The sequence below is a fragment of the Carcharhinus amblyrhynchos genome, chromosome 11 (assembly GCF_965287045.1).
Source record: "Carcharhinus amblyrhynchos chromosome 11, sCarAmb.v2.hapA, whole genome shotgun sequence".
NCBI classification, from domain to species: Eukaryota; Metazoa; Chordata; class Chondrichthyes; order Carcharhiniformes; family Carcharhinidae; genus Carcharhinus; species Carcharhinus amblyrhynchos.
In genome coordinates this window covers 40,529,288-40,555,316 of record NC_137334.1, presented here as the reverse complement: position 1 = coordinate 40,555,316, position 26,029 = coordinate 40,529,288, and the positions used below count along the sequence as shown (strand labels likewise).

At 40.1% G+C, this 26,029-nt stretch overlaps 1 protein-coding gene across 3 annotated transcripts in view; it reads right to left on the bottom strand.

Moving 5' to 3' along the window:
* The window catches only part of sestd1 (SEC14 and spectrin domains 1), a 124,955-nt gene that overhangs the window by 5,650 nt on the left and 93,276 nt on the right, over positions 1-26,029 (bottom strand). For all 3 annotated transcript variants that reach the window (XM_080198900.1, XM_080198901.1, XM_080198902.1), the window contains 7 exons: positions 19,207-19,401; positions 16,140-16,254; positions 13,687-13,846; positions 9,060-9,141; positions 8,815-8,937; positions 5,116-5,307; positions 3,609-3,742 (listed from right to left, as the gene is read on the bottom strand). In XM_080198900.1, coding sequence (XP_080055026.1) covers positions 3,609-3,742; positions 5,116-5,307; positions 8,815-8,937; positions 9,060-9,141; positions 13,687-13,846; positions 16,140-16,254; positions 19,207-19,401 — 1,001 coding nt within the window. The remainder of the gene's footprint in view (positions 1-3,608; positions 3,743-5,115; positions 5,308-8,814; positions 8,938-9,059; positions 9,142-13,686; positions 13,847-16,139; positions 16,255-19,206; positions 19,402-26,029) is intronic.

Genomic DNA, 26,029 nt, shown 5'->3' with positions numbered 1-26,029 from the left:
ATCTGTGCAGATCCTGTGTATACAGAGGGCTTGTCCGTAGGGGATAGCTTCTTTAACATGTTTAGGGTGGAAGCTGCAGAAGTGGAGCATCGTGAGGTTATCCGTGGGCTTCGGATACAGTAAGGTGCTGAGGTGACCATACTTGATGTGTCCAAGAACGCAACCGATTCTGGAGAGTAGTCCATGGCGAGTCTGATGGTGGGCTGGAACTTGTTAATGTCATCATATAGTTGTTTCAGTGATTGTTCACCATGAGATCAAAGGAAGAAAACGTCATCAATGTATCTGGTGTATAGCATCGGTTGAAGGTCCTGTGCAGTGAAGAAGTCTTGTTTGAACCTGTGCATGAAGATGTTGACATATTGAAAGTCGAATTTGGTCTGTTCCGTGTGTCTGGATGAAGAACTGGTTGTTGAAGGTGAAGACATTGTGGTCCAGTATGAAGCGGATGAGTTGTAAAATTGCATCTGGAGATTGGCAGTTATCAGCATTGAGTACTGAAGCAGTTGCAGCAATGCCATCGTTGTGGGGGATGCTGATGTAGAGTGCCAAGACACCCATTGTGACGAGGGGCGCTCCTGGTTCAACTGCTCCATGTGTGCAGAGTTTCTGTAGGAAGTCCATAGTATCACGACAAGAGATGGGGGTTCTTTGTACTCCTACAGCCTCATTCGCCTCATGAGCCCTTGGCTGAGAACAATTTCTGCCCCACCACCAAAATAGACCCCATCAGTCTCGCAGCAAACACAGAGGAATTCATCAGGCGAATGAGGCTACAGGAGTTCTTTCACAAACCCCAAGAGGCCAACAGCGAACACAATGAGACAGCCAATGAGCCAGAACAGCCAACAGAGATTCACGGTGCAGCAACCGAAGAGGAAAGAGTCGAACTGGATTCCTCCAGAAGGCCGCTGCCCTCGACTTGACATGCATGCCCAAGCCGTCAGGAGGTGCGTCAATGCCAGATTCATTAGCCACACTCAAGACAACCCTGAACATCATCCAAGCACAACGCAACACCATCCGCGCGCTCAAGACCAACCACAATATTGTCATCGAACCAGCAGACAAAGGAGAGGCCATCATCATACTGAACAGAACAGATTACTGCAAAGAAGTGTACCGACAATTAGGTCTGACCAAACAACACACTCAACGCAACAGACTGATCAAGACCTTTGATCCAGACCTTCAGAGCACCCTCCATGCTCTCATCCCGCATACTTCCCACGTTGGAGATCTCTACTGCCTCCCGAAGATACACAAGGCAAACATACCTGGCCGTCCCATCATATCAGGCAATGGGATTCTGTGCGAGAACCTCTCTGGCTATGTCGGGGGCATCCTGAAACCCATTTTACAAAGAACCCCCAGTTTTTGTCGCTACACTACAGACTTCCTACAGAAACTCAGCACACATGGAGCAGTTGAACCAGGAGCACTCCTTGTCACAATGGATGTCTCGACACCCTACATCAGCATCCCCCACGACGTTGGCATTGCTGCAACTGCTTCAGTACTCAATGCCGACAACTGCCAATCTCCAGATGCAATTTTACAACTCATCCACTTCATACTGGACCACAATGTCTTCACCTTCAACAACCAGTTCTTCGTCCAGACACACGGAACAGACATGGGGACCAAATTTGACCCTCAATATGTCAACGTCTTCATGCACAGGTTCAAACAAGACTTCTTCACTGCACAGGACCTTCAACCGGTGCTATACACTAGATACATTGATGACATTTTCTTCCTTTGAACTCATGGTGAACAAGCACTGAAACAACAATATGATGACATCAACAAGTTCCATCCCACCATCAGACTCACCATGGATACTCTCCAGGATAGGTTGCATTCTTGCCCGTCAAGGATGGTCACCTCAGCACGTCACTGTACTGCAAGCTCACGGATAACCTCACGATCCTCCACTTCACCAGCTTCCACCCTAAATACATTAAAGAAGCCATCCCCTACGGACAAGCCCTCTGTATACACAGGATCTGCTCAGATGAGAAGGATTGCAAAAGACACCTCCAGACATTGAAAGATGCCCTCATAAGAACAGGATATGGCACTCTACTTGTCGATCGACAGTTCCAACCCGCCACGGCGAAAAAGCGCACCAGCCTCCTCAGAAGACAGACACGGGACACGGTTGACAGAGCTCCCTTCGTCATCCAGTCCTTCCCCAGAGTGGAGAAGCTACGACATCTTTTCCAGAACCTTCAACATGCCATTGATGAAGCTGAACATCTCGCCAAGGCCATCTCCACACCCCCACTTCTGGCCTTCAAACAATCGCGGCAAATTACCCAGCCTACAGGAGAACAGTGACTACAACACCATACAACCCTGCCACAACAACCTCTACAAGACGTGGCGGATGATCGACACGAATGCCATCATATCACGTGAGAACACCATCCACCAGGTACACAGTACACACTTGCAACTCAGCCAACGTTGTCTACCTGATACACTGCAGGAAAGGATGTCCGGAGGCATGGTACAGTGGGGAGACCATACAGACGCTACAACAACGGATGAATGAACACTGTTCGACAATCACCAGGCAAGAGTGTTCTCTTCCTGTTGGGGAACACTTCAGCGGTCACGGGTATTCGGCTTCTGATCTTCGTGTAAGTGTTCTCCAAGGCGGCCTTCACGACACACAACGCAGAGTGGCTGAGCGGAGACTGATAGCCAAGTTCCGCACACATGAGGACAGCCTCAACCGGGATCATGTCACACTATCTGTAACGCCCCCACAACTTGCCTGGGCTTGCAAAATCTCACTAACTGTCCTGGCTGGAGACAATACACATCTCTTTAATCTGTGTTTAACCCTCTTTCCACTCACACTGTCTGTACCTTTAAGGCTCGATTACCCTCAAAGACTCACACTACAACCATTATTTTGTAAATTGAGTTTGGGTTTTTAATATGCCGTTTGTGAACTGAAATTCCACTCACCAGATGAAGGAGCAGCGCTCCAAAAGCTAGTGGCTTTTGCTACCAAATAAACCTGTTGGACTTTAACCTGGCATTGTGAGATTTCTTACAACTTTGTTCACCCATCAACCCTGCACTTAATGAAGTGCATTTGTTTCCGGACACTGACTACACTGAATTCAAATTCCTCTTCATCAAATTGCGCCATGGTTTTGCACACCTTATTTCTACTATGTGCTTTATATCCTCGCCTTCATTCTACAGCACTGCAATTCTGGCCTTTTACTCATTTCCTCCTGTTAAACATTGGTAGCAGAGCCTTCAACAGTCTTGGCTTTCTTCTCTGGAATTCTCTGCTTAAACCTTTCTCCTTTACAATTTTTAACAAAACTGTCAGTCACTTCGATTAATTCTCCAATTATTATATAACATTCATTCATTTATTCTATTATCTCTTTCGTATAAAAAGCCTTGGAATGTTTTCTAGAGACACCACCAGAATAACAACTGTGAAAAAGCTGATCGTAAAGGTAAATATATTCTCTCAGTACTATGAAGTGCATTAGTGATCAGTAGATGACAATAACTGTCTTGGTTAGCTGTAAGCATACAGTGCACAAGTACATGTCAACAATGTAAAATCTTACCCATCAGGGTAAATCACAGGCACTGTTAGCCTATCTAATAGCGATTTGCCAGTGACTTCAACTTCATCAAATTTTTCTAGAAACTCCTTCCAGGCTTCAGTCTGCTCCTCCAACTGACAGTTATCCTTCAGTATCTGAAGAAAAAAATGCTTTTAAGTTATGAAAGGAAAAGGCAATTGTATAAAGATGTTCTGAATAAAATTCCAGTCAATTCTAATTAAGAAGTACACATACGTGGTTAGGATGTCTGTGCCAAAATATTAGATTTTAGGTATTAAGTTGCCCACAGATGTAATTTTGAGGTATATATTTCGCTAAAAATATGAATTATAAAAGGTCTGCAATATTATTTTACTATGGGATTTACTTAACTTTCATCTGCTTGTTAAGAGCACGAAGCAAACTAGGCAAAATTAAGCATATTTATCACAGGTATGTAAATGGAAACAGTCATATTACTACATGATTTTTTAGAAGTAAATCAAAACTGCGTGAAGATCATGTTAATTGCTAACACTGTAAAAATGGATAAAAACTAAGCAGTGATATGAAAGCTCCCCTGATATAAAGGCATAATTTTATTTAAGCCATTGCAATTCATCAAGAATTATAAATATTTTGGGTAATATTTTAACCTCAGAAACAAACCGGCTTTGACAAATTGCAGCTAAGATTTGTGAGCAATTAATTGTAAGAAACATCTAGTTACACAGCTTTTTGTGTGCTCACTTAGTTTGAAAGACTGGATGTGCTATATGGGTGTGAGTGGGACTGGTTGTTTTAGATACTAATTAGAAGCGTACTTCTTTTCTCTGCACTGTTTTAGTGAACATACAATGGAGATTGGAAATCAGTACACAGACCTTGAGCCCTTTAATAGATATATTCCATTTTCACATAAATTTAATGCGGTGAACTTACTATGCTGCAACATTATTGTGCATCATTTTCTACGAAGTGCTTGAATCCACTGGAACTGAAACTGGAATTAGGATTGTTTGAGAAGAAGCTTAGGAAATTGTTGGCAGACATTTACTCAGAAGCTAACGCTTCTAATTCCAAGTAGTTCCTATTATATCAAAGTTCCTCTTTCACACAAGAGTGTTTTTACAATGGCTGAGTAAACAATTGTTGTCTGTGAAACACTACTGACTAACACATCAGGAAAATTCTTGTTTCAAATTCAAATCTGAGCAATGACGACAGTCTGGTACTACAACTGATCTCAGTGCCTTAGGTCAGGAGGAAAATAAAATCACCCATGCTTCCTATTCCTGACTGGCACCCAATGACTTTCTCTGGAAAGTGTACAGATAAATGTCAAATAATGACAGTATTAGGCTTGGTTATAATAGCCACTCCACACAAAAAGTTTATGCATTGACCAAGCCCATAAATGAAAAGTAAATGAGTCACTACCTTCAGGAGAGCAGTGATGAAGGAAACTACTTCAGAGGTGCCACTGCATATTTAAACACTTGTATGCTAAAAATTAAATGAAACAAACCTTTTCAGCAGATAAGTTGAATGTGTAAGCCAAACTCAGTCTGTGAATCCTTTCTTCCGACGTCACTGTAAACTGTTTCCAGACTCTGTTCAGTCTTGGAAGTGTCTCCCCTGAAGACCTTGTGGTACATCGTAGAGATTGGCACAGCACTACTGTAGCCTGAAGCAACTGTCTTCCATAATCATAGGTACTCTAGACACACAGCATCATTGGATGGGATAAATAAATCAGGCTGTTACTTGGATCACTTTTGCATTCTATTTATCGCAATTTATTTTACTTGAAGTTCAAGTTAAAAATATTCAAAACTAGATTGCAGGAATTTTTGAGTAGTGACACTATCTTTCAAATACTTTATCTAAACAGACACGTTGATTAAACAATACAGGCTACTTGGAAGTCATTTGTTCACCTAGCTTCATAGAATAATTCAAATGTGCTAAATTATGAAGAAGCATCACTGTTCTGTTCCTTAAAATTCATGTACAGTGTGCCACCATTCACAAATATTTCATCAGGATGGGAGTTTTAACAGAAATGATAAATAGGCAGGTTAGGTTAAAATTAAACCCAAGAGTGGAACAAATATAACAATTTGTAAACAATCAAGAAATTCAGAATGCTATTTTTAAGTACAAATCCACTTGAATTTGCAAATGGGGCTGGGATTAACAGTCTGCTGACAGACAACACTTTCAACAATAAGCACTTCCTCAATACAGCACTAAAGTCTTGACCAATGTTGTCAAAATTTTGCCATTATGAAATATGCATTTCTATTAATTTTTTTTGGATAAAAACACAAATGCCATACATGTGGCATTTAATTTGACATCCTTGGATGTCATCCTTTCAACAGAACTGCACATTTTCCATTCCCTGCTTTCTACAAGGAATTTTCCTAAATTTGCATCTCTTCACTGGTTTTTCAAACCTTTCTGATGTCAAAAGAATTCAGATTCTGGATGCCTATTTTCCTCTTATTCGCGTCCCAAATATCCTCTAAATGAACATTTTCTCCCATTTAGTCTGAATTTGCTACTCACATTATGGGTTTCAATATGTGGGAGGAAAACTCCTGCTTGGGTGATGGCTTTGATGAACTCTTACATTTTGTTCAAAAACACAACCTGGCCACTTCAAATCACACTCCCATTCCCATTTCTATTTTATGCTGATCCAATTAAACTCAACATAAAATTTGGGAACTATACCAGCCTGGGCTCAGCAGAAGTATTTTCACTGCTCAGCCCAAAGACTGTAGGAACTGATTTCCTTCCAGGATTTCAGCTCATAATTTAGGTTGAAATCAATGTTTCCCTTGCTGCTCACATGTGCAGGCCACACAACAGCCTGGAAGATAACATGAAGGTTTTGCTCCAGATTAAGCGCCACATATGTGTGGCGACCCAAAAGAAATTAATGACAACGCACATTGTCAAAATGTTGCCGTTACAAATGGTCAGTTTTTTTTTCAAAGAACATCGGTTAAAGGCTTTAGTGCTGCATTGAGGAAATGCTCATTGTTGAAGTTATTGCCTCTCAGAAGACTGTTAAACCCGGTCCCACTTGCAAGTTCAAGTATATTTGTACTTGAAAGTAGCATTTTGAACTTCTCGATTTTTCAAAAATCGCAAATTTCTCGATTTGAGAAATCAAAAATTTTCTTGATTTTAAAAATAAAGCTTTATTTTTGTTCCTTCCCATACATTTGCTGAGCTACCTCCACACCCATTTTTCTTGAATGACTTTTCACTGGCTGATGAGATGATGTTCACAATTTTTAAAAAGTAAAACTTTCATATTATAAAATTGTTAGTTTCCCTCTGCAGCAATACTTGGGATATCCAACTCTCAGCTTTTCTGTTCTCAGTGTTGCTATTAGACCTTTACACTATGTACTTTCTAGTTTCCAGTTGTGATGAAGGAGCTACATCCAAACCTTTAACATTTTCCTTTAACAACTACTGATTTTTCAGCATTTTCTGTTTTACATTCATTACAACGATTGGAAAACAGTTCCTTCCTACAGCCAAAGCAGAAGTGTGATTTAAGTGATAACTCAGCAAAATTCCCAAGGAATTTCAAGCAAATGTTGAAGAAACATCACTCAGTAAGTGTTTTCAGACATCATGAGGAAGAAAAAACATTACATAAGAAATAGAAGCAGGAGTAGGCCATCTAGCCCTTCGAGCCTGCCCCGCCATTCAATAAGATCATGGCTGATCTGTCGTGGCTCAGTTCCACATTCCCGCCCTCTCCCCATAACCCTTAATCCCCTTGCCTATCAAAAACCTATCAACCCGCGTCTTAAAAATATTTAGCGAGGTAGTCTCCCCCACTTCAACGGGCAGAGAATTCCAGAGATTCACCACCCTTTGAGTGAAGAAGTTCCTCCTCAACTCCGTTCTAAACCGCCCCCCCTTTATCTTGAGGCTGTGCCCCCTAGTCCTACTATCCTTTCTGAGCGGGAAGATTCTCTCCACCTCTATCCTATCCATCCCATTCATCATCTTATACGTCTCAATGAGACCTCCCCTCATTCTTCTAAACTCTAATGAGTACAAGCCTAGTTTATTCAGCCTCTCCTCATAGCTCAAGCCCCTCAACTCCAGCATCAGCCTAGTAAACCTCCTCTGCACTCCCTCCAAGGCCAAAATATCCTTGCGTAAGTAAGGCGCCCAAAACTGCACACAGTACTCCAGCTGCGGCCTCACCAATGCCCTATACAGCCGCAGCAAGACCTCCCTATTTTTATATTCAATCCCCTCACTATTAAGACCAAGGTTTATAGAATGTAACAATGGGCAGTAAAAAGGGGCAAATATGTCTGTAACCCTAGCTATGTTATATCATTTATACCCACGGTTAAACAATGCAACAAGAAAACGTATTGTAGAAATGGTATTTCACTGAATATAGTGACACTGCCCCCTAAAGTAGGCAAATAGAAACAACTTTTCATGATGTTGTCAGAATAATGCAGAAAGAATTCATCGTAATATATAAAGATGAAGTTTGTTTGACGAACACAGTGCACAACTATGTATTGCAAGGTTATTCTTGGTATACAATTTGTAGACAAGGCAATTATGCAGTAGAATACATGAAATATGGACAAAACAATATTCCACTCTTTTAGTCGACTGACTTGACTATAACAAAAAATTCTAAGTAGTAATAACAGTAACAAAGACTTAAATATAGAAAACCATTCCAAGGTACTTCATGGATACTCACTGAAAAATTCTAAGGAATTAGGAGGTGTGACCAAAAGCTTGCTCATAGAAGTTGGATTTAAGGAGAGAGAGTGGAAAAATGATGCAGAGATGGTGAGGTTTAATGAGGCAATTGCAGAATGTAGAACCCAGGAATGAAAAGCATTCAATGCATAACAAGCCAGAATCAGAAAAATGCAAGGGAAGAGCATTTCTCAAAACCCACCTCTTTGAACAATCATTTCAGTCAACCATTTTAATACCTCCTTCTTTAACTCGTTGTCCAACTTTTCCTTAAGCCTCTGTGAAGTGCCTTGGGAGATTTTTCTCTGAAAACGGTACCATGTGAATGAAAGCTGTTTTTGTTGGCAGCAACAATTATTGAGTAGTTAATTATCTTAAATTCTCTCATAATCAACAAGTCATTATTTGCTTCCTTTGTGAATATAACTTAGCTATAACATTAAGCGCATTGACATACCTGGGCAACATCAATAAATTTGCGATGCTTTTCCAAGAGAACTTTGGCTTCCTGTGCATCATCTCCAAGTCTAATATGAGTTTTCAGAAGGGCATCCAATAATTCACTTAGCCATTCAACTGCCTTTTATAAATGAAGCAAAACAAATCCCGATTATTACATTGCATTGCTTTCCAAATTCCAGTTTGATATCCCACTAAGTTCATATACATAAACATTCCAACATTTTTATTTCCATGCTGTACCTGTGCTGCATCTTCTTCACATTTGAAAAGCTGTACCATCTGAAGCATTTTCAACCTCCGCACATCCACCATATCTTCACATCTGCAAAGCCCGTAAGCACAGAAAGAAAAGGTTATAGTTGTTGATCATTTAATAAAGTATTCTGTCTCAAGTTTACAGTTCAATCAATAAACTCCAATTTATTCTTCTTGGAAATTTATCAAACAAATCCATTTTAAAACATATAACCCATTAAATAAACAGATGTTTCCTATGGTTAGCACAACAAATATTGAGTAATTTAAATCACTTAAAAAAATTAATAACTTGAATTTAACATGGTGACATTGTTATAGCCAATCTTAAACTAACAATTCTTGCAACCTGCTCACCTGGTATCCAAAGAATATAACTAATGCAGTAATTAATTGCAAAATACAATACGTTTAAGGAAACATCACTCCACCATTATTAAGTTAAAACTTGATACTTAATAATTATATAATCATTAATATGTTTACACCAATCGCTTAGCAAAGATCTCTGCAGTTCAAAACTTTTTATTTGAATGATTAGTTCAGCAGTGCAATACGCCTACCAACTTCTCAACTAATATCCTCCCTCCATTCTTCTCTAGCATCTGCCCTGAGCAATTCCTGATCATGTATTGAACAACTGTAGACCATTCAGTTCTTGTTACATCACTCAATCTAATCATAGTTGATCTGAGTCTCTGCTTCATTCACGTGCCCTTGATTCAAATCTGATGATGCTCTTATCTAAAAAAAATACACTCAGCCTTCTTTGGAAGAAGAACTCCAAATTTCCATTGCTCATCCTCTGATTTCAATCTATATCTCAGTGCTTCTTACCCTTTCTCCACTGATTTCAATGTCTTTCGGTACTCCTTCCTGGATAATGATGCTATTAAAATGAATTTTTGTTTGCACATATAAAATCAAACTGCCATGTATTTTGTAAACCACGTCTGGGCAGCACCTAAGAGAAAGGAAGGAATAAGGAATGCGGTGTTCTTTGCAATTGATGTAATTAGTAGTCAGTGTTGTGAACCAGGAAGTAGTTTAGACACTGAAGAGGTGTGGAAAAAGCAGCAGCAAGAGGAGCAGGAAGCCACCTTCAGCTAGAGATAAAGTGCTAAAGGCAGGCCAGTTTGTGCAAAATATCATTTTCTTTGCTGAACCAGAGACCATTCCCAAGTTCTGGTCACTTAAACTGTATGGTGTGGTAATCTCTGGTTAGATTTGACAATAGATTTATGGCTGCTATTTGGGAAATGGGGTCTCAGCAGAGTTTATGTGCAGGGGAAACAAATATTTTTGGGCTTTCAGTCTTTGAGGAACTAAGAGCTTAATTTACTGAAATATAATTTTTTTGCAGTGCTTTATTATCTTTCCTTTCACTCTGATAAATACTTTGATTAATGAAAGAGAGGTCTGAGTTTTCACCGTTTCCGCAAATGTTTGTCACCAATATCCCAAGAACCAATACACCATATGAAACCAGTGTTTCAGCTTCGAAACTTCTCTTGCATAAGATCAGTGGAGTTTGGTGACACTATCCATATTCATATGGAGACATAGAAACACAGAAATTAGGAGCAGCAGTCGGCCATTTGACCTTTTGAGCTGGCTCTGCCATTCAATATATTCATGGCTGATCCTCTATCTCAATGCCATATTCCCGCTTTCTCCCCATACCGCTTGATGCTATTAAAATCTTAAAAATATCACTTTGTTGAACATATTCCATGAGTGGCCTCCACAGCCTTCCGTGGTAGAGAATTCCACAGGTTCACTTCCCTTTAAGTGAAGAAATTTTCTTCATCGCTGTCTGAGTTTGGATGTTTGATGAGAAGAGAGAGTTCTTCCAGTAGGGTGTGTGTCAAGGCTGTAGCATGTGGGAATGCTTGGCTTCTGGTGTTAGTCAGGGTAGACACGTCTACAGGAAGCATCTGAGGCTTGAGCAGCTGCAACTGAATCAACATATCAGGGAGGGAGAGAGTTATCTGGACGCATTGTTTCAGGAGGCAGTCACACCCCTTAGGATAGAATCTTCCAGTTTGGAAAGTGATTAGGGACAGGATGGTGTAACTACAGCTGAGACAGGTAAGGAGATGCAGAAGGCAGGAATGCAGGAAAGGTATGAGGAAGAATTCACAGTGTGTATTCTGGACAGCTTCCTAAAACAATTTGTAGTAGATCCAACTAGGGATCAGACTATTTTGGATCTGGTAATTTGAAATGAGGCAGGTTTAAACAATCTCTGAGTAAAAGATCCCCTTGGAAACAAATATCATAACATGATAGAATTCAGCATTCAGTTTGAGAATGAGAAACTTGGGTCAGAAACAACTATGCTGCACTTAAATAATCATGGGGTCAGTGGTTATTCTGAATAACTGAAGTTAACTTTCACCATCTGCTTCTGTCTTGAAACCAAGAGCCTGATTTTACCGGCATGCCTGCCCTGACTTCGCTAGGTGTAATACATCATTTCCAGTGCATTCATTAATACGGCATAGCTCCTGAGAGCCAATAAGAAAAAATATGTAACATTTCCTCCCCTCTTAAACTGAATGTCCCCAGACAAGTTTAACATGAACAAGTCAATAAGTCACTCACTGTTAGTAAGTCAGACAGTCTGGACAGCATAAGAGACAGGACGAGTGTGTGCAAGGACTATGGCAGAAACCCATTTCTCCCCTCTGGTAGTTCTGAGCCAAAATTTCTTGTCCTTGGTCAAAAGTTCGGTGTTTCGCCTTACCTTCCTGCCATTCCACTTGTGGTTGTTGCTGCTGTTGCATAATCATCTTCATTCTTGGAGGTTTCAAACGATCAAATAAGTAACACAACTGCCTTTTTATCATGAACAAGGAAGGAGAGGTCTTGGTCATGGAATGTGTGGTATTCAGGTAGATCAGTAGGAATTTATTAATGAGTTTGATAAGCGAACCTTATTTATCAATTGCTTTGAAAGTGTGTTTCAGGATTTGGACAAAGTGTTCTGCTATTTCATTCATAGCAGGGTGATAGGGTGCAGAAGTAACGTGAATAGGAAGTTCTCAAATTCCTGTGAGAAAAATTGCGGTCTGTTGTCGCTTACCAGCTGTTCAAGAAATCCAAACGACTAAATACTTCTCCAAACTTCTCAATCGTCTTCTCAGATGAGACAAATGTCATCATGACAATCTCTGACCATTTGGTGTGAGCATCAACCATTAAGAACATATGCTCTTTGAAAGGTCCCCCAAAATCCACATATACATGTTGCCAAGCCTCATGGGGCCACTCCTATGGATGAAGTAGTGCTAAGGATGGCAGGTTTCTTACCTTTGCACACGTACATACTCTAGCTTTTTCTTCAATTTTTGCATCAAATCCAGGCCATCAGGAACAACTTCTTGTGATTTCCTTCACATGTACGACTCCGCAGCAGCTTTCATGTAGCTTCTTTAATACCCCGCTCCCACAATGGTGGTGGAATAATCACTCAGAGCCCCAAAGAAGGCATACTGACAGCTCCGTTCTCCTGGAGTAGTAGCATTTCAGGTTAGGTGCTAGTTCTAAAGCTTTTCTTCGTAAAACCAAATCCATCACTTCTGAGGGCACAGGATCTCTCCGAATGTGTGTTTTCTCACTTGCCCAGAAATGATTGGTGTGTTGTCTACTTATTCAAAGTACCAAATGTTCCCCTTCGAGCAGTTCAAAGAACTGAAAGCTTGCAAGTCCAACCATGTTACAATGTACACTTGACTGCTGATATTTAATGGAGTAAGTACGTGCAGAGAAGAGTAATGTCCATCTTTGCATTTGACTTGCTGTAAGTGACAAATTTTACTTGTGATCCAAAAATGGTAGTGAGTAGACAATGGTCTGTTACAATGCAAACTCCCTCCCATATAGGAACTGATGGAATTTCTTTACTTCAAAAAACAATTCTTAATGCTTCCTGTTCATTATGGGCGTAGTTATTTTCAGCTTCACTCAAGGTTTCAGAAGCAAAAGCAATGGGTCTTCCTTCACCCAATAGCATGATGTAGGGGACCATCACTCCTACACCACAAGGGAGTGCATCACAAGCTAACTGTAAGGGTAAATTAGGATCAAAGTGTGAGAGAGTTTCAGACTTAAGTAATGCTTCTTTGACTTACACGAGGGTGTTACTGCATTTGAGTCTCTCTCCTAAATCCCTCTCTTGTCACCTTCCTTTCCACCTTTTAAATCCTCTTTAAAACTCACTTTTTTTAACAAAGATTTTGGTTACCTCCCTCACTCCTCAAAATATCTTTCTTAGTCTCATGTTCATTGTTAACATACACTGCTAGGAAAGCTTTTTCTAGGTTAACAGCATTCCTATAAGATGTGAGAGTTATTTTGAATGTGAAACACTTTTCAGACATGATAACACAAAATATATATCCAAATCTTTCAAACACTCATGAAAATTTATTTCTCATGTGAGCTTTTAATACGAAATGGTGGGATTTGCTCTACTGATCTGCAGATAATCATTTATTTTTAACATCAAATTAACACTTGGTTTTTGTAACTTTTTGGGCCAAACTAGCATTGCCAGTTCATGTATTGCAGCTTTGTAATTATCATATGTGTAAATGCTAGATTGTACCTTTGTTTTCGAAGCTGCATATCCTCCATAAGTCCTTGAATGTGTTCTATATTGTCTTTATTTTCAATGGAGACATCCTTTCCAAATGTCCATGGAGCCTGTGATGTCATCTGGTCTAAAAGACCTTGACCTTTCTCCTGTAAACTCTGCAAAGCACTATCTATGAAACAAGAATGGTTTAAGGACAAGTTCTCTGCTATTACTGCAGTGCAATATAAACACAAATTAATTGGCAGGTCAAAAGGTAGTAGCAGAATTATCACCTCCAAGTGTAAATAATAATGCAATCTGAGCACCGTAACGAGTTGCCCGTTCGACACCTGGATCGATTTACCTTCCATTTACTTCAATGGAGAAGAACATTGGGAAGAATGTATAATGAGCAGCTGATCTGATTTCACCCATTTTATACCACTCTCAAAAAGTTAAAATAATTCCCAAAGAGCTTTGCTGAAATTGTAAATTTATTATTGCAAAACACAAAGATGATCAGCCAATCTTGGGTTGCTGCAGTTAATAAGATAAAAGCTGTTGTGTGCAGCTCCATCTAGATGTCTGTATTCTAGTTACTACACCACCTTACTTCAAGGCCAATTTTCAGGCTAAAGCAGTCTGATCTCATCTGGCATTTTAGCTGATCCCAAATTAAGCTTCTAATCCCATATCTTTTCAACTTCCACTTCCATTGCCATAACATTGACTACCAATGACTTCACCACATCTCAATCATATGTTGCTGCTGCTCAAATCTCATGCAACCTGTTGTAATTTTCAAACTCAACTATTCCAATGCTCTCCTGGACAGTCTCCAATCCTACAGTACAGCCCAAACTCTGCATACATCCTACCACATACCACATCCAGTTCACTCATCACACCTATCTGCACCCCCCTGCAGTGCCCCCAGGTTTCAACCTCTTAAATTAAAAAGGTACCTTTGTGTTTAAATCCTGCTGTGGCCTGCTCCTTCTCTATTTCTATCAGTGTTACAAAGCCCTTCCTTGAACCCTGTTTCTGGATAAGCCGACAAAGCTTCCACATCTCTCTTTCCCTTACCATTGGCAGCCATACTTTGAGTCATTTGGATGGCACAATCTGAAATTCCTTCCCTAATCCCCTCAGCCTCTTCAACTCCCTCTCTTTAATAAAAAACAACTTTGATCAAGCCTTTATTCACACCTTTGGATATCTTTATCTTTGGTTTCAGCGTTCGTGCTTTCCTTCCAAGCACATTCACAGGAGGTACGGCAGACAGCAAGGTGGGGGAAATAATATAACTAACAGGGGGATATATGGATAAAGGTCAGTGGGAGGTCATTTGTGTCATATTCTCCTGAGACTCCCATCAGTCTTTAATATGGCCTCCTCTCCCTAACCCTTCCCAGACAATTGCATCATCATTTAAATCTTTGGATTTCAACATAAAATGAGAATTTTGGCTATTTCAATCTTGAAATAGAAACTTTTTCTTAAGTTTCAATGTACAACAAAGAAATTCTGTACTCCACTAAGTATTACATTAATATGCATCCTTATAAATGAATTGAGTCACAGAATATTGATATTTAAGCTATAAGGCTTAAAAGATAATTTAAAATCATTTGCTCCATCTATGGTGCTGAATGTATTCTCATATGTTTGTTCAAATTATATCAAAAACCATGCTAAGTTTCTCTCACAATAAAAATAAAACACACAATTTTCATATAAATATCCATGAAACAGAATGATCAAGTGAGAAAGGATAAAATTAAGTACTAATCCCATATGACCTCTTCATGCATTCAGAATCCTTTCAATTAACCATAATATAATTTACTTAGCGTTAGCAACAAGAATAGCTTAAGTTAACATTACAGGCAGAAAGAATAAACTGAAGTATTTTTGTACCTCATTCACTACAATAAAACTCAAGGAGTTTTTGGTTTAAAAAATACTGTTTTGAAGAAAATGATTTCCACTGCCTTGCAGTATTGTATTTATGCAGGCAAAATGTTCAGTTTGCCAGTATAAATTATGAATGAAAACTTAATTATAGCTTGGTGTGAAACACATGATGCATCAATTCAGTTATGAGTTTGTTCAATGTCAATTTCAACCAACAGTTTACAGCGTGGTATCACATTCCCACTGACCAAATACTTTCATATAAACATATGCTTTTCAAAATCAAAACTGTGTCTCATGTATATGTACATTAATGGAACATTAAGGATGTAAAAACATCTTCAGATTTAGATTATATTATCCACCCAAATTCCAAATTTGCTGCTCATAATATTTTGATTTATTGTATCATACCTGTATTACATCAAATGTTGTGCACACAAAATGAGAACAGCAGACCCCTCCCACAATTCAAACCTACAAAACTCAATATATTTAGGATCTGCTGAAAATCATGATATCGTAATTAATTTCAGAAAATTATAATACAAGTTTCCTCCACTTACCAACACTCTTTAGTTTCTCCTCCAGAAGTTTTAATGTTTGCTGAATAGCAGTTCCGTCAGCTGGTGCTACATCAGCACAAAGCATCCCAAGTAATCCATCTAGCTGCTGAGACAACTGTGAAAGATGCATTCACAAGATTCAATTTTCAAGCATATATATGGCATTAATTGCTCACAATAAAAAAAGTTTCACATTTTAAAAACACATTCTAGAAATGAAACCGATTGTAAAAACTCAAGAAAATGTGAACTAATTATCTTTAATTCATGTATACAGCACCTTTAACATAATAAAATGTCCCAAAGTGTTTCACAGGGCCACTTTAAAACAAAACACATCAAGCCAAAGGAGGAAATATTAAGTCAGATGAGCAAAAGCTTGGACAACGAGATAGCTTTTCAGGTACATCTTAAATAGACAGAGATGAAAAGGTGGTTGGCAGGAATTCCAGAGCTTAGGGTTGTGGCAGAAGACACAGCAACCAACAGTAGTGCATACAAAATCAGGGATATGCAAGAGGACAAAATGAGATGAGTACAAATATCTGAGGGGTGTGAGAACGGAAGATATTACAGAGGAACTGAGGGACATGGAGAGATTCGAAAACAAGGATGAGAATTTTTAAATCAAGATACTAATTTATTGGGAAGCCAAAGTAAGTCAGTAGGCACAAGGGTAAATTGAATGAGACTTGGTGTGAATTAGTTCCAGAGTGGCAGAGTTTTGGATGATCAAGTTGCCAAAGGATAGAATGTGGAGGATCAACCAGGAGAGCATTGGAATAACCAAGACTAAAGACAACAGAGACATGAATGAGGGTTTGAGCAGCAAATGAGCTGAGGCAAAGATGAAGTAGGACAATGCTGCAAGGTGAAAGAGACATACTTGATGACAACATAAATATGTGGCCAGAATCTCACCTTAGGATCAACAAGGAAACCAAGTTCTGGTTTAGTCTCAGACAATTGTCAGGGAGAAGGAATGGACTTGGTAGCTAGGGAACAGAGTTTTGGGCAGGGACAAAAAACAATGGCTTCAGTCTTCTGAAGATATAATTGGTTTACATTTCTACTCACCAGTACTGAATGTCAAATAAACAATCTGACAATTAGTAATAACAAAGGAGTCAAAAGAAGCAGTGGTGAAGTAGAGCTGAGTGCTATCAGTGTACATGTGAAAACTAATGCTGTGCTTCCAGATGATGTTGCCAAGAATAGTATGTAGAAGAGCAATAGGAAGGGGTCAAGAATAGTTCATTGCAGGGGATCAAAAATAAGAGGGTGGTTCGAAAACAAATGAAAGTGACATATGAAGACCAGGAAGGGATGTTACGTAATTTGCATTTTAGTGGGAATAGGGCTGAGGGATCTCGAGGAGGTGGGTCTTGGAGGATGAGCTCTGAGAAAACTTGAGGGGGGAGGAAACAGGCGAGAAAATAGGAAATGATGTAAGTGAAGGGTTAGGGCATGATGAAATTTTAGATGAAGTTTGGCCCAAGAACTAGTTGAAGGGAGGTAGGTGACAGAGGCAGCTAATCAGACTGCCTCAATCTTAGTGATAAAGAAATCCAGAGCTCCTGGTGTTCACTGTTGGAAGTGAAGATGGAGGAAACAGATGACAGGCGTTTGCGAGAGCAGCCTGCAGTACATAAAGTGGGCTTATTTTTGCATTCCAGGGTGATCTAGAATAAAAAAACATTTTTAGCCAATAAGAGCAGGACCCAACAGTACTAGAGTTTAGAAGAATGAGGGGAGATCTCATTGAGACGTATAAGATGATGAATGGGATGGATAGGATAGAGGTGGAGAGACTCTTCCCGCTCAGAAAGGATAGTATGACTGGGGGCACAGCCTCAAGATAAAGGGGGGGCGGTTTAGAACGGAGTTGAGGAGGAACTTCTTCACTCAAAGGGTGGTGAATCTCTGGAATTCTCTGCCCGTTGAAGTGGTGGAGGCTACCTCGCTAAATATTTTTAAGACGCGGGTTGATAGGTTTTTGATAAGAGAGGGGATTAAGAGTTATGGGGAGAGGGCGGGAATGTGGAACTGAGCCACGACAGATCAGCCATGATCTTATTGAATGGTGGGGCAGGCTCGAAGGGCTAGATGGCCTACTCCTGCTCCTATTTCTTATGTTCTTATGTTCTTATGTTCATGTGCTCCAGTTAGATTGCCAGTGATATCTCTCGACAGCTTGCAGAGGAGGGCCATACATGGCGAATGACCCAGGACACAGAGCGTAATTACTTTTTTTTTTAGGGGATTAGGACATAGAAAGGCATACTGAGGGTGTGTTTAAGCAAAGTAGTAGCTGCAGAATGGGTGTGGTGAATAGTTCAAAAATTCCATAGTTGGGATTTTGGAAGTGCGGTTGTAAGTGAATTGTAAATACTCAAAAAAGCTGTTAACCTCATCTCCAATAATTTAATAACGAATAAATGTGAATGGAATAAAAAAGAAACACCCCCATGATACTTTTCAAGTTGCTCACACTATCCAGGAGATTAATAATTAATTTCTGGGGACTCCATGACAACCCTGAAGGTTTTGACAATCTTAACTAGTGCTGCAAATACAAAACCAACTAGACAGTAAAAGCACAAATCCCTAAAGTGTCTAATTGTATTGCAGTGCCTTTTGGCACCTGAAATAAGAAAAGCAGGTGCCTCACAACTAGACAGTGGATATCTCTAACCTACCGTCCACAAATATTGTAGTGAGTGTTGTGGTGGTTGCTATCATGAGGGATAATTAGAGTAAGGGAAATGAGATAATGTATTTATTTTGCAGCTTTTATTTTCTCTTTGTTCCATCTTAGAAAAGTATACTTTGCTTAAAGTATAACTAATCAACTTATCTTTGACTTTGCTGCATGGCAGAACCACACTTTCATTATGTGCATGTCAGTTAGTTGCTTTTCATCTGACTGCATTTCTTAGACAACACTGTACATTAAGGTCAATTAATCACATTTTTTGCCATGGTAAATCTAAAGCAGATCAAACAATTACTTAATTGATATCAGTTCCCAAGATGTGCAAAATGGCTGTATTAACAAGTAACTTACATCCTGAGCAATACCATGAAATTCAAGAGCTGTCTGCAACACATTCTGCCTAAACTCCAGTTGGCTGGCCTGTCGATAACAAACATCACTCAGCTGTTGTTGCAAGGCCTTCAGTTCAAGCAAATCCTCTTCATCCCCTGCGTTCAATAATGCCGCAATTTGTTGATTAAGTTCCACATACACTGCAAACCATTCCTGCAGAGAAATTGAAAAGTACAGTAAGAAACAGCAGAGACTCTACACGCAGAAATGCAGAAATGCTCTTTTTCCGAATCACCCAATTATTAGGTTTTTACACATGACAGTTTGGCTAATTTATACTCCAATGATGGAAGGTTATTGCAGAAGGTCGAGGGACATGGAGTTGGGGGTAGGGTGTTAGCGTGGATAGAGGATTGGTTGTCAAATAGGAGGCAGAGAGTGGGGGTCAACGGGTGCTATTCGGATTGGTGGATGGTGACTAGTGGAGTGCCCCAGGGGTCGGTGCTGGGGCCTCAGCTTTTTACCATTTACATAGATGATCTGGAGGAGGGAACCGAGTGTAGGGTGTCAAAATTTGCTGATGACACCAAGATTGGGGGAACGGCAAATTGTGCGGAGGGTGTGGAGAGTCTGCAGAAGGATCTAGATAGGCTGGGCGAATGGGCCAGGAAATGGCAAATGGAATTTAATGTTGGCAAGTGTGAGGTGGTCCACTTTGGTAGGAAGAATGGTAGGAAGGACTATTACTTACGTGGCGAAAAACTGCAGCAGGCGATGGTGCAGAGGGACCTCGGGGTCCTTGTGCATGAGTCGCAAAAACCCAGCTTGCAGGTGCAGCAGGTGGTCAGGAAGGCGAATGGGATGCTGGCCTTCATAGCGAGGGGATTGAATATAAAAGTGGGAGGTCTTGCTGCAGCTGTATAGGGCATTGGTGAGGCCGCAGCTGGAGTACTGTGTGCAGTTTTGGGCGCCGCACCTGCGCAAAGATATTTTGGCCTTGGAGGGAGTGCAGAGGAGGTTTACTAGGCTGATACCAGAGTTGAGGGGGTTGAGCTGTGAGGAGAGGCTGAATAAACTGGGCTTGTACTCGTTAGAGTTTAGAAGAATGAGGGGAGATCTCATTGAGATGTATAAGATGATGAATGGGATGGATAGGATAGAAGTGGAGAGACTCTTCCCACTCAAAAAAGACAGTAGGACTAGGGGGCACAGCCTCAAGATAAAAGGGGGGCAGTTTAGAACGGAGTTGAGGAGGAACTTCTTCACTCAAAGGGTGGTGAATCTCTGCCCGTTGAAGTGGTGGAGGCTGCCTCGCTAAATATTTTTAAGACGCGGGTTGATGGGTTTTTGATAAGAGAGGGGATTAAGGGTTATGGGGAGAGGGCGGGAAAGTGGAACTGAGCCACGACAGATCAGCCATGATCTTACTGAATGGCGGGGCAGGCTCGAAGGGCTAGATGGCCTACTCCTGCTCCTATTTCTTATGTTCTTATGTTAAGTATATCATGATAGAAGTTTGACATCACAGAAAGACCATCTTACACAAAAAAAATCCTCAGGTGGCCTAAAGCATCACACGTCTCTAGCTAATCATTTAAAAAAAAATCTAATTGTTCCATCAATTCTTGTCAATCATCAGAAATTGTGGACAAAATGATTGACTTGTGAAACAGTGCAGTATGGATAGAGGCAATGTGGCCTAATGAATACATGCTGCCCCTTTAAATATAATCCAGCTAGTCCCAATCCCATCCACCTTCGCCATACCCATACATTCTTTCTCCTTTAAGTACTTATCCAACTCCCTTTTTAAATCCACAGGTGAATCTGTATCCATCTGAGGCAGTGTTCCAAATTCTAACTGTTCATTGTGTGAAGAAGCTTTCCTTACATCACCTCTAGGACCTTTTACCAATGATTTTAGATGTTTTCTTTCTGATTAATGACCATTGGGTCATTGGAAACCATACCATTTTATTTACTCGATCTAAACTGTTCACAATTTAAACACCTTTATGAAGTCTCCTCTTATCCTTTTACGTTCCAACAAGAACAACCTCAGTTTCTCCAATCTAGCCACATAATTGGAATCCTTCATTCTTCGAATTAATTCTAGTATATATGCAACCTCTCCAAAGTCTTCACATCATTCTTAAAGTCTGGTGTCCAGAATTAGAATTAAAATAATATTTTAATTATAATAAATATTTACTAAAATAAACAGTACACCATACAAAGATCCAAGTGCATGAGTACAAGTCCTGCCTGTCCCCACCTGGCAGTACAATAGAAAAAAAGAGTCAACCTTCCTGTGATAAAAGAACTGGTTGCCCAGCTCCTCAGTTTATTTCCAGGTGAAATTTGCTTTATTTTTTCTTTTTTGGTATATCCAGGTTGTTTTCAGGGATGCTGTTTTCTACAGAAATTGTTTTCTTCCAGCAAGCCCTGGCTACGTGACAAATCTTGCCACAATTTTTGCATTGATTGTTCTTGCTCCAGCACTCAGCCTGCGAATGACCAGTGATATGTCTGTTGCTGGGCATACCTGCTCTGGGTGGCTCCCATGTTATGGATCATTGTGGCTGCTCCTAGCTGAGAAGCCTCTTTTGCAGTAAGCTCCATTGAAATGGCAATCTCTAAGGCTGCTTTCTACCCCAAATTCTGTTCCGGTAATAATTTTAACTGTATAGCTTAGTCTTTAATGCCACAACGAGTTCATCTCGGAGAGAAGAATCCAAAAAGAGTCACCAAATTCACAATGCTCCATAAGGCACTCTGGGGTTGTTTTCTCCATCCAACAGATTCTTTCAATAATCAATGGTCTTGGGGCATAATGAACTTCTAAAAAGAATTGCTGCCAAAAGTGCTTAGAAAAACACAGACTTATAATATCCTCAGATATTTTATTGGCTTAGATATAATAGTGACATCTTTGTGTATAAGACTTACAATTCTCAGATTCTTCCTTGAACAGCCCAATGGCACCATAATTTTCTGCCATTTTTCATTAGTCTTTGATGAATTATCATCCAGATTCTATGGTAGGGCGAGCCAATGGCAGCATTTTTCTCCAAAGACTTATTGCAGTGCAAAAATCTTTTCTCTCCCACTCTACCTCCATATCTATTCCAACAGTATACGTGGGAAGTTCGGCAGTCTGAACTCCTTGGGGTGTCTGTTTAATTAACTAGGGACCTTCTTTTCTGTCCACAGCCTTACTGATCTAATGTCAGGTGCTGTTGCCTAACCTGTCACCAATTTTCAAGACTCCTTCAATTTTTCTTATTTTTTTGGTTGAAGAATTAAAATGTGCTCCTCATCACCAATATTCTTTTGATCCTGTTATATTTGTAGCACTTGTTGCAGGATAAAAGAATAGAAAGTGACAGTACTTGAAGTTTAGGTATAACAACATGACAGGTTTATCAGGTAGTTGTTTACTCCACAGTTACTGAATCGAGACTGAATAAAGCCCAGGAAGTAGCCAATGAAGACTAATCAAGTGACTAAATCCTTAAAGGGACCACTAAACATACAATAAGTCTAATATATAACGGGATGACAATTGGCCAGGTTTAATTTGTCCTGCTTTGTATACAAGACATACCTGAGCAATTTTGGAATATTGTTACAGCTCACTGCCCTTGCAGTATCCAATGCCTTCAACTGTTTCTTGATATCATGTGGAATGAATCAAATTTGTTGAAGATTGGTATCTGCATTGCTGGGGACCTCCAGAGGTGGCTGAAATGGATCACTCACTCAATATTTCTGGTTGAAGATTGTTGCAAATGCTTCAGCTTTGTCTCTGGAACTGATGTGCTGGGCTCCACACTTCCCTCCAGCGAATTAATCCTCCACCAACATTCACGACTGGATGTGGCAGGACAATTTGATCTGAACCCAGGTAGGTCCCCGGTGCATTACCCTAGGTCCCTGGATTACCAGTGCAGAGACAATACAGTTACGCCAAAGCTCCCCCCCAAAAAAGTTGAACAGCTTTGGGGACTTCATGAATTGACAGTAAAGCCTGAGCAATTTACTGATTAGATCATAAGCTTGAAAACATTCTCTTGTTAATTATATCCCTGATATGCAATAAAATCTTTAGTGGAATATGGAGGCACAGTAATGTAATTTGGGGTTAGCCATCTTGTGCTGTGAATTCAATTCACTTTAGTCTCTGTGCTCTTCAAAAATCTGGATCAGGAAAGTTCAATTCAGGTTTCATTTTGTGGCAGCATGGTGGCAGTGTGGTTAGCATTACTGTCTCATTGCACCAGGGTTCAATTCCCAACTTGGGTCACTGTACGTGTGGAGTCTGCACATTATCCCCGTGTTTGTGTGGGTTTCCTCCGGGTGCTCCAGTTTCCTCCCACAGTCCAAAAGACATGCTGGTTCACTGCACTGGCCATGCTAAATTTCTTCTTAGTGTACCCAAACAGGCACTGGAGTGTGGCGACTAAGGGATTTTCACAGTAACTTCATTACAGTGTTCACGTAAGCCTACTTGTGACTAATAAAAAACTTACGAGGGCAGCATGATGGCACAGTGGTTAGCATGGTTGCCTCACAGAGCTAGGGACCCGGATTCAATTCTGGCCTCAGGTGATTGTGTGGAGTTTGCAAATTCTCTTGTGTCTGCGTGGGGTTCCTCCGGTTTCCTCCCACAGTCCAAAGATGTGCGGGTTAGGTTGATTGGCCATGCTGAAGGGCCCCAAGATATGTCAGTTAGGGGGAAATAGTAAATATATGGGGTTACAGGGATAGGGGCTGGATGGGATTGTTGTCGGTGCAGAGTTGATAGAATTCCTACAGTGCAGAAGGTGGTCATTCAGCCTATGATTTGGTATGCACAGGGTGGGGCCAATTAGTAAAAAGTGCCAGTTAATGGAGAGTTCCATTTACCACTGCAATACAGCACAATATTTGCAGCATGTACTAATAAGCAAGCATTCAGGGAGTAAAGAATACAATTTTTCATACTTCTAACCTTTAAAATATAATGAAGCATTAATAAAGGTATAAAATAATGCAGTATACAAATACAGGTTCCTTGCAATTGCTTCCACTTGGTAAAATGATGATTCTTATTAGGAGAACATCAGGAATTCTGCTTCAGAGAAAATTCCTGTAGATAAAAGTTACTGTAGTGCAGGGTTTCTCAACCTCCCAAAAGTACTGAAGGAGCCTCTGAGAAACATTATTATATTAAAAATATTGAATCACAAAAATGATCACCATTTCACAATTGGTATACACATACAAAACCAAATTTAAAGATATTTCTCTGTCTTACAGATATCCAGTTATTATAATTAAAAAGTTCTGTTATGCAACAAATACTTCCAAGTTTTACCTTCTTTTTAATAGGAGCACCACTCTCATACATGCCCTCACCAACAGCGCCCCTCCCCCCACCACCACCCCAAGCTAAGGAGGGTTCCACAGAAGCAGCCTGGGAATCCCTGCTGAGTTGCAATGCTGTCTTCAACTTCAAATCGTAATGTTGCAGTTTCAAAAGTCAATAACCACCTTAACAGGTGATCTACATTGGATCTTATAATATTATTACTACGATCAGCCAAATACTAAACTAGTTTTATTTGCTGGTTTCTCTAGACCATTCTTAGTCAGGAAGGAACTGTATTTCTTGCCAACATTGGTGTTGATTTCATCCCACTACATAAGCATTTCTATTGGATAAATCAAGCACTGCAATAAATAAGAACATAAGAAATAGGAGCAGGAGTAGGCCATCCAGCCCTTCGAGCCTGCCCCGCCATTCAATAAGATCATGGCTGATCTGTCGTGGCTCAGTTCCACTTTCCCGCTTTCTCCCCATAACCCTTAATCCCCTCTCTTATCAAAAACCCATCAACCCGCATCTTAAAAATATTTAGCGAGGCAGCCTCCACCACTTCAACGGGCAGAGAATTCCAGAGATTCACCACCCTTTGAGTGAAGAAGTTCCTCCTCAACTCCGTTCTAAACCGTCCCCCCTTTTATCTTGAGGCTGTGCCCCCTAGTCCTACTGTCTTTTTTGAGCGGGAAGAGTCTCTCCACCTCTATCCTATCCATCCCATTCATCATCTTATACGTCTCAATGAGATCTCCCCTCATTCTTCTAAACTCTAACGAGTACAAATGCCATTCTGCATTTGTTTGAACTTTATTATACTTCTATATACACGATAACATTAGTAGAACCTTATTTCTGCAGGGAAATAGCTGAGCTCATGCTGATGCATATTATCAGCCTCAGGGGAATCAAAATTCAGCTTGGTCTTCTGCTCCCAACTGCTATCCCCTGCAAGAATGCATCACTACAATAAGAATATTTATATCTTTTAGGTATTGCTTTGCTTCAAATTAGGATTGCAAGTATTTCCTCTGATTTCAAATTCTATTATCTTTAGTAATTTTCCCAATGCCTTTTGAGAGTTGAAAGTTTAGAGAGATTTAGAACGCAAATGTTAAACTGTAACTGGGAGAAGGGCAATATTAGGTTTGGTTGTGGTCAGACTCTAAAGATTGTTTTCCCCCAACAAAAGTAATTTTTTCCTTCATGGTGTCTATTTCTCCTCTTGATTGTTACCAATTTTTTTTGCAGTTATTTTTCAGTTGAATTAATTTTTTTTTTCTTTAAGTATTGGAAATACTGTTTACAGCTTCCTATAAATCCAAACACTGGACTCCTTATTCCCCACAGTTCAAGTGCTACAGATGTTGAGTTGATAGTAAAATAGTTTCTATGCTGCAAGAGAACAGGAGTCCTGTGCAATGCGCACTGAATGGAATCTTGATGAGGATGGTAATGCAGGCATTAGCAGTGTGTGCT